At 45.2% G+C, this 16,417-nt stretch overlaps 1 protein-coding gene across 29 annotated transcripts in view; it reads left to right on the top strand.

Annotated features, from left to right (window-relative positions):
- LOC144000875 (ankyrin-3-like) overlaps positions 1–16,417 on the top strand; it is a 121,450-nt gene that overhangs the window by 103,350 nt on the left and 1,683 nt on the right. For 15 of the 29 annotated variants that reach the window (XM_077494597.1, XM_077494591.1, XM_077494598.1 and 12 more), the window contains 12 exons: positions 38–64; positions 1,102–1,183; positions 2,368–8,115; positions 10,374–10,448; positions 10,522–10,653; positions 10,785–10,928; positions 12,833–14,033; positions 14,098–14,260; positions 14,680–14,760; positions 15,153–15,236; positions 15,339–15,443; positions 16,003–16,100. In XM_077494597.1, the coding sequence (XP_077350723.1) occupies positions 38–64; positions 1,102–1,183; positions 2,368–8,115; positions 10,374–10,448; positions 10,522–10,653; positions 10,785–10,928; positions 12,833–14,033; positions 14,098–14,260; positions 14,680–14,760; positions 15,153–15,236; positions 15,339–15,443; positions 16,003–16,074 (7,914 nt within the window). In that variant the 3' untranslated portion in view covers positions 16,075–16,100. The other 14 variants (XM_077494588.1, XM_077494589.1, XM_077494595.1 and 11 more) reach the window with 11 other exon arrangements.

The raw sequence follows: 16,417 nt of genomic DNA on the forward strand, positions 1-16,417 counted from the left end.
CCTCCTGCTGCTGCAATGCATCTTGGGAATCCCACAGGATATGGAGTCTGATGCTGACGATGAGGTAAATAGTTCTCTTCATCATCACACAAACAGCTGCTGGTTTTCTTTTTATTTTGTTTTTTTTGTCCCTCTGTTGGCTTTTACTAAAACTGCTTTTGTGCATGAATGTAAATGTTTCTATCGAATTAATTTTATTTACCGCCTTCACCCCAAGTGACATGAAATGCTTCACACCTCTTACCGTTTTTTCCCCCCATATAAAATTATCCCATTTTTCGTCCAATAGTTCTATATTTAAGTGGCATCTTTTCAACAATATTGATTATTGTAACTCTTGCAGATGCATATCACATTTCTAAAAATAACTTTCCTTACGTATGTTGAACGCACTGACTCCATGTGATGCATTCTTCAAACACAAGTAGCACTGACTAATATAAGTAACTTAAAAAAAAAAAAAAAAGTATTTTGACTTAAGGCCGGGTAGCCCAACTTTCAAGATTTAGAGCGATGAGCCATCATTTGTTCGATATTTTTGCTTTCCTGTAGCGGGCCAAAATTTGAGCGCAAGTAAACTTCAGGTTCGCCGCCACTCGGGTTAAAAAATTTAAAAAAAAAGTCACCAGTGCACTTTCAGCAAACACAAAATTGCAAATATAAATTTATACTGTATTTCCATTTCACAATTCAGTTGTATTATGCATTATTATAATAATGTTTCTTTATTAAAACCATGGAACCAAAAACATGTTGGTTTATGGGGTGTTGGAACTAATTAATGGCATTTCAGTTGGTTTTAATCGGAAACATTGATTTGATTAATACTAACCAGTTCAGGGTGTACCCCGCCAGCTGGGATAGGCTCCAGCATCCCCGCGACCCTTGTGAGGAGCAAGCGGTTAATGGATGGATGGATGTTGTGAGCACTTGATATTAAAGAGCAAATAGTTCTTATTGTCTGTGGTTGCAAAACGGTGACTGACCCGGAACAGGGAACTTTCCGACTAAATTACCAACTTAAAATAATTTTTTTGAGGTAAACATAACTATCTGAGCATATTTTTATGTTTAAGCCTCTTTTGTTTTTGTTTGTTTCAGAATGAAAGGCCAGAACGACGCCATACCTTTGCCTCCTTAGCTTTGCGTAAGCGCTACAGCTATTTGACCGACCCTGCGGCCAGTGAGTTCCCCTTTTCTTTTTATAACATGCATGAAAAAAAATAAAAAAACAGAGATTTTCTACATGAATAATACAGTCAGTTGAACTGTCTGAAGGTCCCTTTCTATAGTTATTGATGTTGCTTACATCATCCAGAAGGAGTTTTTTATCGCCAATGCTCATTAATCATTTCTTCTCCCAAACCCAACAAACATTCTTTCATCCTTCTTGCATGTTTTTTTTTTACTTGTGTGTCAAGCTTGGCTCAGCATTATGTGCCACTGTTTCAAATCTTGTGTTTACACTTTGGAAAATATGAGCAGGTCAACGTCACACATGTCATTCAATGATTCATTTGAACCAAATGTTTGATTGTTTTTTATTTGCGGTGAATGAAAATGTTGGTTTCATTTAGTTTGTATTCATGGCGTGGCCATTGTTGTCTTACTGGCTTTGTGACTGCGTGTGGCTGTGTATAGTTTTTGTGTTAACAGGTTGCACTTTACAGCTTGAGGTTGAATATCTTTTAGGGGTACATTTAAGTCCTGAAACGTATTATTCTTGCCTGGTCCATATTAAACGTTTGGGTGTCATTTTAAAATTTGAAATTCCAGACAGTCGGTGTGACAAAATAGCAGGAAAAAAAACTGCACAGTCCGTACCTAAATCTTGTTGCTTCCTTTTTTTTGTAAAGTGCAACCTCATTCTTTATCCTAAGTTGTGTCTAAATACATAAATATTGTAATATGCTTGTTCAAATGCTATTAACTTGTGGGGTCATCTCTGGCTTTGAAAATGAACCAAAATGTAAGAAATTGCATGTCAAGCAAACATGGACAGTAAAAGGCATGCTAGTCTCAAAAAAGTCAAACAAGCACATCAGAAGGCAACCAAATTGTACTTTTCAGTGATCATGTTTTGTTACTTCGACCACATGTCATGCATTTTTGCTCCCTCCCGAACACACACACCCTGTATTTTGTCATGTATGTATCGTTGTTTTGATACGTTCATTTCTCATGTCATCCTGCGTGTGTTAAAAGGGACCTTCTGTGATTTTCAAGTGTACATTTTTGTCTTACTGCTTGTAAGTGAAACTGTTTCTGACTCAATTTCTCTTTCTTTTATGTTTTCTTTTTCAATTTTTTTTATTTTATACTTTCTGTTGCCTCCCTTTTTTCTTTTCATTTGAATTATTGTTGAAGAAACATCCGATCGAAGTCCGCAAAGAGCACAGCCTTCTGGCTACCCTCACAAACCTGTCTTTTCAACGAGATCTTATCAGGCGTGGCCGCCTGTTCCTGTCGCCGTCCCTGGCCAAGCCAAGTCTGGGTTTGGCTCGCTCTCCAGCTCATCGTCCAACACACCTTCTGCCTCTCCACTAAAGTCTGTCTGGTCCATCAACTCTGCCTCGCCCATTAAGACAAACATTCCCGGATCCCCTGCCTCTTCTGTTAAGTCAGTTAGTGACATGGCCTCTCCCATCCGATCGTACAGAACCATCTCCTCGCCCATCAAAACTGTAGTCCAACATGCTCAGTACCCAGGCCAGGTTGCCCACAGTCCCCAGGCGTCACCTGCAAAAAGTACTTCAGACAGTGCGTCTATGAAAGGGCTTGCGGCATTGTCAGCTAGGACTTCCCCTATAACTGCTTCTACAGGAGGAAGTCCTCTCCTTGAGAGGACATCAATAGCCATGACGCCTCCGACATCTCCCAAATCCTCCCTTAGTATGTTCAACTCCCCTCTGTCATACAAGACCGTTGTGGGGGGGTCCGCTGGTACGGTATCGTCTTCCTCCCCCATCAAAACTGTCCCTGGCCTCTCCTCCGTCCGTTCCTTTTCCTCAGATGTGTCAGGCCCTGCAAGGAACCTCTTCTCCTCACTATCTTCCCCACTCAAATCCAACAGCCCTCAAAGTGCTGCAGCGCTGATCAATGGAACAGCGTCACCAGCACAGTACCGCTCCTCCTCCCCAACCTCTCTCCTTGCCAGCAGTCTCCAAGAAAGAATACAAGCAACCACCAATGCTGCGACCACAAGCGTCAATGCAGCATTTGATGAGGTTGAAAAGACATTGAATTCTTGCTCGGCTGGCTATGGCACCTTAAAGTCATTGTCCTCCTCTGCATCTTCCTCATATCAGTCCATTAGGTCCTCAGCATCTAGTTCCCTTTACAACTCAATAAGGTCCCCTCCTAATGCCACCACTGCTGGAACATCAAGCACCGTGACAGTCCCTGTGTATTCTGTTATCAATGTGCTGCCAGAGCCCCAGTTTAAAAAGTTACCCGAGGTGTCCAGGTCCAGTGCTGCTATTCTGTCCCCACGTAAGACTGTGCCCCCTGAGATGAATTCTCAATTGCAGACACCCTTTGCCAGAAATCATTCTCCCACCAAACCTCCACTTCTCTCGTCCAGTTTGAAGTCAAACACAACATCCCCTTTGTCATCCAGCCAAGAAATTCTCAAGGATGTTGCTGATATGAAAGAGGATTTAATACGAATGTCAGCCATTTTGCAGACTGATCCAAATTCTAGTACAAATAAAGGATTTCAATCTGGTTCTGGAGGGAAGGTAGAAGACGAAGAGCCATACCGGATTGTGGAGAAAGTAAAACAAGATTTGGTAAAAGTTAGTGAAATCCTGACTAAAGACGCAGCCAAAGAGCCAATGGCAAGGGGGCCGTTGGACGACATACGCTTCTCAAAAGTACCTGTTGAGCAACCACCAAGCAATTGGAGCTATCCCCCAAGATATGAGACAGTGGTTCCTCAAGCAAAAGCAAAAACAATTCAAGATAGAGATTTCAACCTTTCTAAAGTTGTCGACTATTTAGCAAATGATGTTGGTAGTAATTCTTTCTCTCTTTCCAAAATGCATGACGCAAAACATACAACAGATGAGGGCAAGAGAGAAGTGGATGGCAGGGAAAAGCAAAAACGTGTTCTGAAACCCACCATTGCAGTTCAAGAACAAAAACTCAAAATGCCTCCAACCAGCATGCGATCATCACCTTCCGACAGAGAGTTAGGTAAAGTGGCCGATGCTCTTTTTGGAGCAGACACTGTGCTGGAATCCCCTGATGATATATATCATGAACAGGATAAGAGCCCCCTCTCAGACAGTGGCTTTGAGACCAGAAGTGAAAGGACCCCCTCTGCCCCCCAGAGTGCTGAAGGCATGGGCCCAAAGGCCCCTTTCCAGGACCTCCCCGTTCCCCCAGTGATCACTGAGACAAGGACTGAAGTTGTTCATGTCATCAGGAGCTATGAGGCCCCAGAGGATAACAAACAACCTGCAATGGTGGAGGGAAATCCAATCAGATATATTGATGCCGAATCTAAAGGCCATGCCAATCAAGCTCCATCCACCCCTGATCTGAATAAGGGATATTCAGTGAAAGTTGCTCCTGATGATGATCCGATGGGTAAAGGCATACGGTTGAAGGAGGAAACTCACATCACCACTACCACCAGGATGGTGTACCACAAACCACCTGGCAATGAACCTGTATCAGAGAGGTGTGAGGAAACTATGTCTGTTCATGACATAATGAAGGCTTTTCAATCAGGAAAAGATCCTTCTCGGGAGCTTGCTGGACTCTTTGAGCACAAATCTGAAGAAACATCACAGAGACTCTCTGAAGACGTCAAACCTAAGGTCGAAAGAATAATTGAGGTGCACATTGAAAAGGGCAATAAAACAGAACCAACAGAGGTCATCATTAGAGAGACTAAAAACCACTCAGACAATGAAATGTATTTCTACCCAGGAAACAGACAAGAAGACAGGGAAACTGAGGAACTTCCCTTATATTTTGACTCCTCCAAATTTAACACCACCATGGCACATGAGGATAGTCGCCCTAGTTCAGCGCAATTAATGGCAGACGAGTCTTATAAGACTTTGAAATTGCTTAGTCAGCATTCTGTGGAGTATAATGAGGATGAATCGTCAGAGTTGAGGGGGGAATCTTATAATTTTGCTGAGAAAATGTTATTGTCAGAGAAGTTTGACCAATCCCATGCTAACACTGAGGAACATGTTAGAGAAAAGTCTCACTTCCACTCACCAGAAAGAAGTCGAAATGAGAGTAGGTCAATAGGCCCAAGAACGGAATATATCTTTCGGTCGGCACGAAATGTGTTTGATACATCGGGGAGAATGGCCAATGCTGATGATAATTATGACACAATGACACTTCTACAGCATTCTTCTGAGCCTGGTAGTCCCAAGCAATCTGTTTGGATGCGTGTGTCTGAAGATGACACAGAGAGAAAGGAAAGAGAGCAACTGATGTATGAGGAGAGGGTGGACAGAACCGTAAAAGAGGCAGAGGAAAAACTCAGTGAGGTATCTCAGTTCTTCAGAGATAAAACAGAGCAGCTCAATGATGAACTCTCCTCTCCAGAGAGAAAATCTCGCAGACCAGACTTTAGGGAATCACGATCCGGGCCTAGTTCCACACAAAGCAGTCCAGAGCGATCTGTTTATAGAAATGGCGCTAGTGGGGAAGAGTGGAGCAGAGAAAGACTAAGAGACAAGTTCAGCTCTAATGAGAGGAAATGTGCCAGTTTACCCAGTAGTCCAGAGAGGAGAGTACTGCTGCAGTATAATGATTCAGACTCTAAAAGGCAGGGAGATGGAAAAACTGAAGGCTCAAAACCTTTTCAGATGTCTTCTTCCAAAGTAAGCGCAGTGAGGCTTAAGTTTGAACAAGAGGCTCAAAGACAAGAGAGGGGTCCTCAGGGTGGCCAAAGTGCCAATCCTCCCATAAGGAAGCTCCACGAAAGTAAGCTCCCAGTGTACCAGGTATTTGGTGGTTCTAACATTCCAAAAACGCCAGACAGTCCATTAAGCCAGAGAAGAGGTCAAGAAAGTGAGCCCAAATTTTCACCCACGATCCAGAAAAATCAGGAAGATAAAAAATTATTCAAAACATGGGAGAACCAAGGGTATGGTAACTATAAACCCCAATCCCCCAAATTATCTCAAACATTAGTCCACAATTCTCTAAAAGATGACAATAGTGATTCACAAAGACAAGAAACTACCAAGAAAATTATTTACACTGAATTTGTTGTACGAGAGAGTCCAAATAGCAATGACGGTCAAAAAAAAAACTCGGAATCTCAAATTCCTGTAAGAAAGTCATCTAATTTTTCAGAAAATCGCAGATTCCCATCTTTAAAATTAGATGCCTCTGTTGAAACACACGAGAAGGAAGGCTCTCGCACGCCCGGCCTAGTTCGAAACCCGATACATAGTAGCTTCGAATCCAACAAATCTACTTGTGGATCATCTGTGAAATCCACAGACTCAGATTGTAGCCAGTCAAATATCACTTGTAATGGTGTTGACTGTGACCCAATAGAGTATTTGGATCAGGGAACTCCTGCAATTATTACAGAAGGTTTCAAAGATATCAAACCCTTACCTGTTTATGTCAGCATTCAAGTAGGTAAGCAGTATGAGAAAGAAACAGCTACTGGGCAGCTTGGAACTTACAAAAAAATAGTAAGCCATGAGAGTAGGACAGTGCATGAGAGTAGGGGGACATTTTACACTGTTAAACAAAAGGAGTCTCCATCTCCTCAAGGTAGTCCAGAAGATGACACTCTAGAACAGGTGACCTTTATAGACAGCTCTGGGAAAAGTCCTGTTACTCCCGAGACGCCAAGCCCAGAGGACGTTAGCCTGACCTCAAGAATGCCTGACTCTGTGATTGGCTCCATGGCTGGCATGCCAAGTCCAATTCCAGAAGAGTCAGAAGAGGAAGACGGTAAGACCTTCATCTACAAGGAGCCTTCAAGGGGAAAATCTAAGCAAGCAGCTTCAGAGAATCAGCGCAAGAAACAGGAAGCAGAGAAACAAAGGTCAAAGGGGGAGAAGAGAATTCCTTATATAGAGTTTCCACCACCACCCCCTTTGGACACAGAGCAGTCAGACCATGATAAAAGAAAGTCTTGTGCATCCTCTGAGACAGAGACTGAAATGATGGAAGTAAATCTACAGGAGGAGCATGACAAGCACTTCTTAGCTGAACCAATCATCAGGGTCCAACCTCCATCCCCCATTCCTCCTGGAGCTGACAACAGCGATTCTAGTGATGACGAGTCTGTCTTCCATCCCATCCCTGTCAAAAAGTACACCTTCAAAATGAAAGAGGAAGGGGAGAAACGCTCAAAACACCGAAAATCAGAGAAGGATGGAAATAAGGAGGCTGGGCTTAACGGTGTCGTAAAGGGGGAGGAAGCAGACTTGGAACCAAATGGAAATGACCAATCAATCACTGACTGCTCCATAGCAACCACTGCTGAATTTTCCCATGATACAGATGCCACTGAGATTGACTCATTAGATGGTTATGATTTTCAGGATGAAGATGACGGACTGAGTGAGGACCCAAAAACATCCAGTCTATCCAATGATGGGAAAACAGCTGATCGCTCCTTTGGTCAGTCTAAGCTTGAAGTTATTGAGGAAGAGAAGTGTGAGGATGGGAAAACCAATCCGTCTTCTACAAAAAGCAGTGGGGAAGAAGTAGATTACACCCTTGAAGGAAGACATCCAGAAAGGCAGAGCTTCACAGATAACTACTTCGGCTACCAACTTGAAGAGGAGCTCAACTCAACCTTTAAAACAGTAGCCACAAAAGGCCTCGACTTTGACCCCTGGTCCACCAAAGGGAGTGATCATGATGGAGTTTACGATTCCAAAACCAAAGACGAAGATCCCAAGCCCTTTGGTTTATCTGTGGAGGACAAATCACAGGCTACAACACCTGACACAACCCCTGCTCGAACACCGACTGATGAGAGCACTCCAACTAGTGAACCTAACCCCTTCCCTTTCCACGAAGGGAAGATGTTTGAGATGACCCGCAGTGGTGCTATTGACATGAGCAAGCGGGACTTTGTTGAAGAGAGGCTTCAATTTTTTCAGATTGGTGAGCATTCCTCTGACCCTCTAACAGGGGAAAGGGGGAGAGGGGGCAAGATCCTGGGTGTAATTTCCTCTCAATCAAAAACAGGGGAGAGGGCCACGGTAGAGGGGAAGGTGAAAGTTCTAGATGCAACCACAAGCAGCAGCAGCACAACACCAGCAGCAGCAGCAGCAGCAGCAAAATGCAGCCCTTTGCACCCTGGCAGTGACACTGGCTATGCTGGTACTGAAGTACCCACCTGTGAAGCCATAGTTGAGACCGCCTCTTCATGCACAATTACAGCCTCCAAGGTTGATCCCAAATTACGCACCCCTATTAAGATGGGCATAGCTGCCTCTATAACTGTGAAAAAAGACTCAGGGGATCTCACTGATTTTAAAGCTGAGATATCAGAGGGCCAGATGTTGCCAGAATATATCAGTATAGAGGGCCAGAGTACAGAAGGCCAGTCTAGCAAAGGCAGAGAGGCCAAGTCAGAGAGACGAGATTACCCCACTGAAAACTGCAACAACAATAATAACCTCGAGTCATCCAGTATTCAGGCCAACTACATTCAGTGTGGTAGTGTGGTGTTCAATCTGCAGTCCTCCTCTGAGCCCACACTTCAGAAAGCTAGCAGGATAGAAACGTTGTGTTGTAGAGATTTAGAAGAGAAAGTAGAAATAAGTAGTAGCAGTCAAGTGCAGCAACAGCAAAGTGTACCAGTTAAAGACAGTGAAGTGAAGCTGCCCAGGTCCAGGCTTCCAGTGAAAGCATCAGGGCGGTTGATTCACACCCAGGGAACAGCCATAGGCAAGCAGAAGCCCAAACAAGCGGTGAAAATTGAGACCAGGAAAAGAGGCGAGCCAGCCATTGCCAAAGTAGAACCAAGGTCTAGAATACCAGTCAAGGACATTAAGAAGGGCAGCTCCACAACTGCAGCCAGCTCCCCACATTCAGTTAGGGTTACCTCGCGGCCAACAAGGCCATTGGCTAGTGAAAGATCAGCCATAAAGTTGCCCTCCAGGTTACCGCTGAAAGACAGGCATCAGGTCAGTAAGGCATCAGGTGAGGGAACATCTAGGCAGGAGAGACGAGAGAACCCTCGTGAGGTTTGTAAACGCACCATTGAATACTTTAAAGACATTAGTGGAGAGACGATAAAGTTGGTGGACCGCCTGTCAGACGAGGAGAAAAAGAAGCAGACAGAGCAGTCGGAGGAAGACAGCACCTCCCGGAGCACCTCCCTGTCTGACACCTCGCAGCCTTCCCAACCTTCCCAGCCCTCCCACTCGTCCAGGTCTGGTAGAGGTTCGAGGGCTGAGGCCGGGGCCCCGTCCGTAGGGGCAAAGGTGGCGACGACGGACAGGGCCTCTGGCAGTCAGAGGAGCAGGAGGAGTAGGCGGACTGGTGGGAAGGAGGGCAGTCAGGGACTCACAGGGTCTCGAACACCTCCCATCGCAGAGATCAAGCCTAGTTTGTAAAACTTTCACACTATCAAATACATTTATATATTGACCTATTTCACTGATAGTTGCATGACATGTTGTGGTCATTGAATTGATTGACTGGAATGCCTGTGGCGTGTTTCTATATATATATATTCCCTTAGAACAGTAGCTGCCATTGACCCATCATCATTGATGTACTGTGTCCCGTATCGTCTGCGTTTCAAGATTCCTTTCCCTCTGTACCTCCCCTTTCCCCTTTCTCCAACTTTGTGTGCCCTGTGCAGTAGAGTAGAAAGCCAGTTGTATTGACTGCTACAGTGGCACAACCTGTTTGACAATCCCTGGTTTGTTTGTCTCTGTTCAGGGAAAAGTTGTCGCAGTTATGGTTGTAGTCTCGTCAGAATTTTTCATACACTCAGCTGTCACAGTAGTCTTTGCAAACAGCACCACATAGCGCATGTTGACCATTTAGATTCCAACCTAGAACTATCCACCATAGATTTTTAGAACTCCGAGTCTGCTTCTTAGAGTTGTGGTATGCTTTGTTTTGTGTGGTTCACTTAATGCCTGCTACAAGGTTACATAGCACAAATACCAGTAGACCACCACATGTACTGTGAAATTCCTTTTCTTGCCATCATGCAAAAGCATAATTCAACATATTTTACATAACCACTGAATTATAGTCACGAATTACAGTTGATCCAGTTATCTTGAATTGTAAACTGGAAAAGTGGCCAGAAAAGGAAACGTGTTTCTTTATTTCTCTCTTGTTATGTGAGGACAGGAATTTGCAAAATGTTAACGAATCCTTGTCCTCTATCTCTTCAGGTCCCCAAAGTCCTTGTGAACGGACAGATTTACGTATGGCCATTGTAGCGGATCACCTGGGACTCAGCTGGACAGGTGAGGAAATTGTGGAGTGTTCACGATCAAACGTTTTGACCAATTTGTGTACGCTGCGACGGTGCCGTCACAGAGCTGGCTCGGGAGATGAACTTCACAGTAGATGAAATCAACCACATTAGATTGGAGAACCCCAACTCGTTGACAGCACAGAGCTTCATGCTATTAAAGAAGTGGGTGAGCCGGGAAGGGAAAAACTCCACAAGTAAGACTTTTCACATATGAAGTCCTACCTTCTCTGTTAGCGTTAGCACTGTTTCAGCAATTTTCACAACCTTCTACATAACTGTTTCTTCAAAGGTTTGCCTCATATTTGGTTGTGTCCATTCTCCACAGCGGACGCCTTGACTGCAGTGTTGACCAAAGTCAATCGGATGGATATTGTGACTTTACTGGAGGGCCCAATTTTTGACTATGGTAACATTTCCGGCACGAGATGTTTTGCCGATGATCATGCGGTTTTCCGGGATCAGGCTGATGGTAAAGTTTAGCTCTGATTAGCTGACCTATTACCTCTCCCTGCTACCATGTTGTTATTTTTTTATTTTTGCATGCGCCACATTGCATGAATCATTTCTAGTTGCCAATGCCTAATTCTGTCTATTTATAGAGATGTTGTTTTAGTGGCAGCTTAGAATTATGTTTGGACAACTGGCTCCTACTGTTCTCAAAAAATATTTTAATATTAGCACTTGTCTGCTCAGAAGACTATTTCCTGCCTAAATTAAGATTGAATACATGTCTGCAGTGTACCAGTTGTCACGAATGACCAATCCTGACAGTAGTATCCTGTTTAAAGTGCATGCTTTAAGATAGTATGATAATATTTTTCACCATCTCTGAGTTCAGTGTGGATGATGTGACTGTAGTCTATTTAACTGTTATACTGTAGTTTAGTTCTCCTAGTGCTCCTCCAGTTCCTCTGAGCCTTCCTTGGATAGATGAGAGTACCGCTTCTTCTCTTCCTGTTCCTCCCATCATCTCCCCCTCAGCAGCACCTAACTGCTGATAACGGCACATAACAGCTCTTAACTGTTTAAGAGTCACATATTGCTGATATCATCCCCAAAGTCATGCTATTATTCATTTTCCTGTTTTATGATTCATTCAAACCGCACTGACGGTCATTTTCCATTTTCTCCTGTTTTACTTTTTGCATCAATCCATGCCCACCCCTTTAGTGTGCGTGATTATTCCATTGATTCCGAGTAGTCCTGCCTTCATCCTTCATACGAACCCACCAATCCCATCCCCACCCCTCACACCTCGACCCTTGACCCCACGCCGCTCTCCTAGTTACGAGTTCTCCATTTCTCTCAAAGACTTGGCACCCCCTTCTGCACTGGAAAAACACTTTGTTCCCCCGCCTCTGAAATGCCTCAACCCTCAGTGCCCCCCCGCTGACCCACGCCAAACCCCTTCCTATCCTTTCTCACCACATCCGTCCTCCCCGATCCCACTCATCACCTCACCGGCACCTTCATTTGTGTCACCCTCCTCCCCAACCTCCCCAGCAGTCGTGGAATTATCACAAAGCACCTCTGAACTCGCCTGTGATGCAGCTAACGTCTCCGGACATACAACCACACCCGCCGTCCTCACTCTTGCACCCTCCCCCGATACCCACAACCTACCGGAACATCCTACTCCACCCATTACTTCACCCGTCGTTGCTCCCTCGCCAATTAATTTGCCCGCTTCCTCTCGCCCTGTCTCCCCTCACTCCTTGCCCGCTATGTCCCCAAGTGGGTCTCGCTGCCCAAGCCCAAATCCCCCATCCCCGCCTCTCCGCTCCCTGTCCCCTTGTCACGCATGCCCTTGCGCTTGTCCACCTTCCGTTCGCACCCGCATCGACCCTACCTCGTTGGAAATATTTATGTAGTTTTATATTAGTGGTTCTCAAACTGGGATCATCGTAATATTATGGCTTTATCTTGGGAAAATAAAAATTTACTCTTGTAGCGATGACTACTTTTTTCTTGAAAATAGGCAAACTATTTTCAGTCCTGTGGCATTTAGGGGCACATGTGGTATTTATTTTTAATTGGCATTAGGATTATGAGCCGGTTCTTCTCCACTGTAATGTGTCCCTGGAACCAAAAGGTTTGAGAAACCCCGCTCTATATTTCACCTCTCATCTGTCAACTATCTCATGTCAGCATCTTCCATTTAAACGTGCTAATGTGCTCCTTTAAAAACTCCTTGCAGGATTAAATTTAAAACATATACAGTACAATTTTGTATTGTGTATGTTTGCTGTGAAGCTACCTACTTCCCACTTCAGTCTCAGTGCCATTATCCTTGTCGTGGTATCCTTGTGTGTTTTGCTGTGTTTTCAGTTTTTAGCATGCTTTGGTGTACATTTATCATCATGTCACCCACAGATTATCAGAGCATTCTAGCCGAGTTGCATTCCCCCGGCGCGCTGCACTCCGACCCACATTTCCTGGTGCCCGAACTTCCCGTCACACCCAACCCCTCCCCCACCCACCACCAGCATCACCATTACCCACAACCCGACTCCCCTTGGCCGGCCGACTCGCAGCCTCAGCCCCCGCTCAGCAGCCCGGAGATCAAGCCCGGAATCGCGTTCGAGAATCCCCTTAGACCCTGTCAGCTTGCCCTGTCCCTTTCGGCGTTTGACCTCCCCGATCCCGATCCGTCCAAGGTGCAAAAGCCTCACATCGCCCTGAACGACCAGCTGCTCATGAGCGAGGAGGAGGACAGATCTTATCGAGAAATGGAGCCGGGCCGCAAGCCCAAGTCGCGCGCCGCCCAGGCCATGTGCGAGTTAGACATCAGCATGGCTTACTCCACATCATCCTCTTCCGTCTCGTCTGCATCATCGGTGACCCCTTCAACACCTGACAGGACACAAATGGCAGATGGACATCTCGTACCAGTGAATAGTAGAGGACGTGAAACGGAAGCGTCAAAAGAAAAGGGTCAGCTTGATGAGACGGTTGCAGTAGAGGGAAACAAATTTGTGGAAAGGTGGGTAGAGGAAGACTTGATTAAAAACGTGGAGAGAAAATGTGAGATAGTGACAAAGGATAGGTGTCAGCTGGAGGCGGAAAAGAACATTTTGACAGGACAAAAGGGAGAGGCGCAAGTGTCGATTAATGTGCTGGGAACTGGATATGTAGGAAATGAAATAGAGGCTGAGGCTGACAAAGAAGGTAATAATGAAACACCCAGCGTACAACAAGTAGAAGGGAACAGTGAGAACCGAGGAAGCAAAGTTGCTGAGGAAGGCGGCCAGGAAAGTGACTTGACCGTTCAGGAATGGGCTGAGGCCCTGTGGGAACGTCTGCCCACTGAGTATGGTTCTACTGAGGCGGAGGATGGAGGAGGAAACAAAGAGATCCGAGAGAAGGCCGAGGTGAAAACTGAAGAAGGCTCAGAGGAGAAGGAGGACGACCAGGAGATGACGACTGAGGACAGACATCTGAAGATTCCCAATCGCGTTGAACAGCCAGAAAGAGACGTGTGCTCGCTTTCAGGTTGGCAGAGCGACTCATCCAGCGTCAACGTGGAGCCACCCACGCCGGGCCGCAGCTCGGATCTGCTGGACAGGCGGGAAAGGTGCGAATTACCCGGCCGTGGAAATTCTCAAAAACATCGGCCCTGATTCTGCGTCTCTCGGCAGCCACGAGAACTCCAGCGATTCCGTCACTTCCTCGTCCAGGGGCGAATCAGGGAGGTCTCGGCAGAACGGCGACAACTCAAAAATCTCACCTCAGGGCGGCTCATCGGAGTCGATGAATGGCAGAAAGGAAGAAGGAACGCTGGTGTCCGAGAAGAAAGTCCAGGTAGTTCTGACAAAACTATTTCAACAACAGTTTCTTGGATGTGAGTTTTTGGCCTGAATTTACACTGCAGGTCTCAAGTGCCCAATTACGATTTAAACCCTGTTTCCAAAAGTCTGTTTCTCTGTACATGTTGAGTGACACACCTCTATTCTAAACATTCTGTTTGTTTGCACTGGACTCACATCTGAACATGTAAGTGACTCAAAAGCAACAAATTGGAATTGTGACACTTGAACCAGCCAGAGTAAATCCAAATGTTTGTGTGCAAGAACATTTAACGGAATCTTTCAGCAGAGCAGCCGATGTAGCCAAATTGTACAAGTTACAAAGTTGCACCAACACACGGTTAATTAACCACTTTCTCTCCTCCTGACTTCTTTTGAGTTTGTGTCATCATGCTTTAAATTTGCCTCCTCCAGCAGCGGGTTAGTGTAGATTCCGGTTCCGAGGAAGAACAGACCGTAACCACCAGAATCTTCCGACGCCGGCTCATTTTGAAGGTACCCTGCCAGCCTGGGAAGTGGCTTGAGTCTGGAGCCTTTTTTTTTTTTTTTTTTTTTTTGGTGTGCCTCTTTGGTTGTGGGTGCATTGATACTTTCGGAAAGTATCTTCTTTGCATTCCTGAGCCTGTCCTGGTGTCTGTCTGTATGGATTTGTGCGTGTCGGCCATCTGAACTGTTGCTTTCACAGCACATGATTTCATTTCTCAAATGATCTGATTTGAGATCTTGTACTTTTCTCTGTCCAAATGTGTTTTCTCCAAAATGTTATTTGCATGGCACTTGGGGATTTCCTGTTTGTCACACTCTTGCCGTGCTTTCTCCTTTCGGTGTGGTTTGCTTGCCACGTTTCGTCTCTTTATTTTATGGCGCTAACGGCCAAACATTCGCAGGGCGAGGAAGCAAAAAACGTGTCGAGCGAATCTGTGACCGAGGAACACTACTTGGACCAAGACGGTAACCTCATCAGTAGAAAAGTAACGTATCATTTCCTGGTCATGAGCCGTTTCATCGACATGGAGTGAAGCGGTTTGCGAAACCATCAGTTGTTTTTCTGTCTCGGTTGACGCACCGACCAGGTCATCAGGAAGGTCATCCGCCGACTCTCTAGCTCCTCAACGGACATCCACAGGTGCCATAGGGAGCTTCAGAAAAGTCCCATCCTGCAGGAGGACGGGCCTGAGGTTGGCAGAGATGGATGTGATGACTTTTCACTTCACTTGACAAAAGAAAAGTCAACTTGCATGTTGTGTTTGGGACTGCGTGACGTCCATTCTGCTTCCTAACAAAAGGGATGCTGCCGCGGCGTTATGTGCACATGCTCAGTAACAAGCGATCCAACCCTGGTTGGTTATTTAGCAAGAGAATGTGAATATCCATCCATTTTCTATACGGCTTATTTGGATCAGGGTTGCGGGCAGCTGGAGACTATCCCCGCTGATATTGGGGAAGAGGTGGGCGGCACCCTGGACTCGTTTTTCACGCCCACCTAATGTGGTGCCACCATCTTGAATGCGTCTTCAGACAATTTGTGACTAATGAGTGCTGTGACTATTTTAACAGTATATTTTCCCATACTCTCTCCATAACTACATATTTTTTTCTTTATCCAGGCGTGGTGTTGGTGTGTAACTGTAGATGACTAACATTTGCTTTCAAGATAGAGTGGTTGGCTTGGCGTGATTTAATGATTTAAAAAGTCCTCGTTTCAACTTTGTTTTGGTGTGTTTTTGTGGTTCGCAGAAAGAAGGAGCGTCGAGGAATAGCCGGCGAATGGACGAGAGGAAGCCCGGAGATAAAAAGTTTCACTCATAGGAATGGATGCTTGTTCTCTCTACCAGGTACGGTTGCTCCATGTTGCTCACATTTAGGCAGTCAGTTCCAAGTTAGACTCATTTGAGATCAAATTAATGAGCGTGCCAGGTGTTTATTGGAGGTAATGTGTTTATTTGTTCATTTGCTAATTGTGGGAATGCTGAAAGCATCCCACATGTTATTCGGATTTTTCCTCTCCTTACTTTTTTTTGCCAAGAAACAACTCCCACATTATACTTCCGTTTTACAGCATTCAAATTTCAACTTGCTTCAAAACTTTACGCCTTCCTGTCATATATATTGTCTGACTCCACATTACTTACAGTACTCGCACAATTTAATG

The sequence above is a fragment of the Festucalex cinctus genome, chromosome 14, assembly GCF_051991245.1.
Source record: "Festucalex cinctus isolate MCC-2025b chromosome 14, RoL_Fcin_1.0, whole genome shotgun sequence".
NCBI classification, from domain to species: Eukaryota; Metazoa; Chordata; class Actinopteri; order Syngnathiformes; family Syngnathidae; genus Festucalex; species Festucalex cinctus.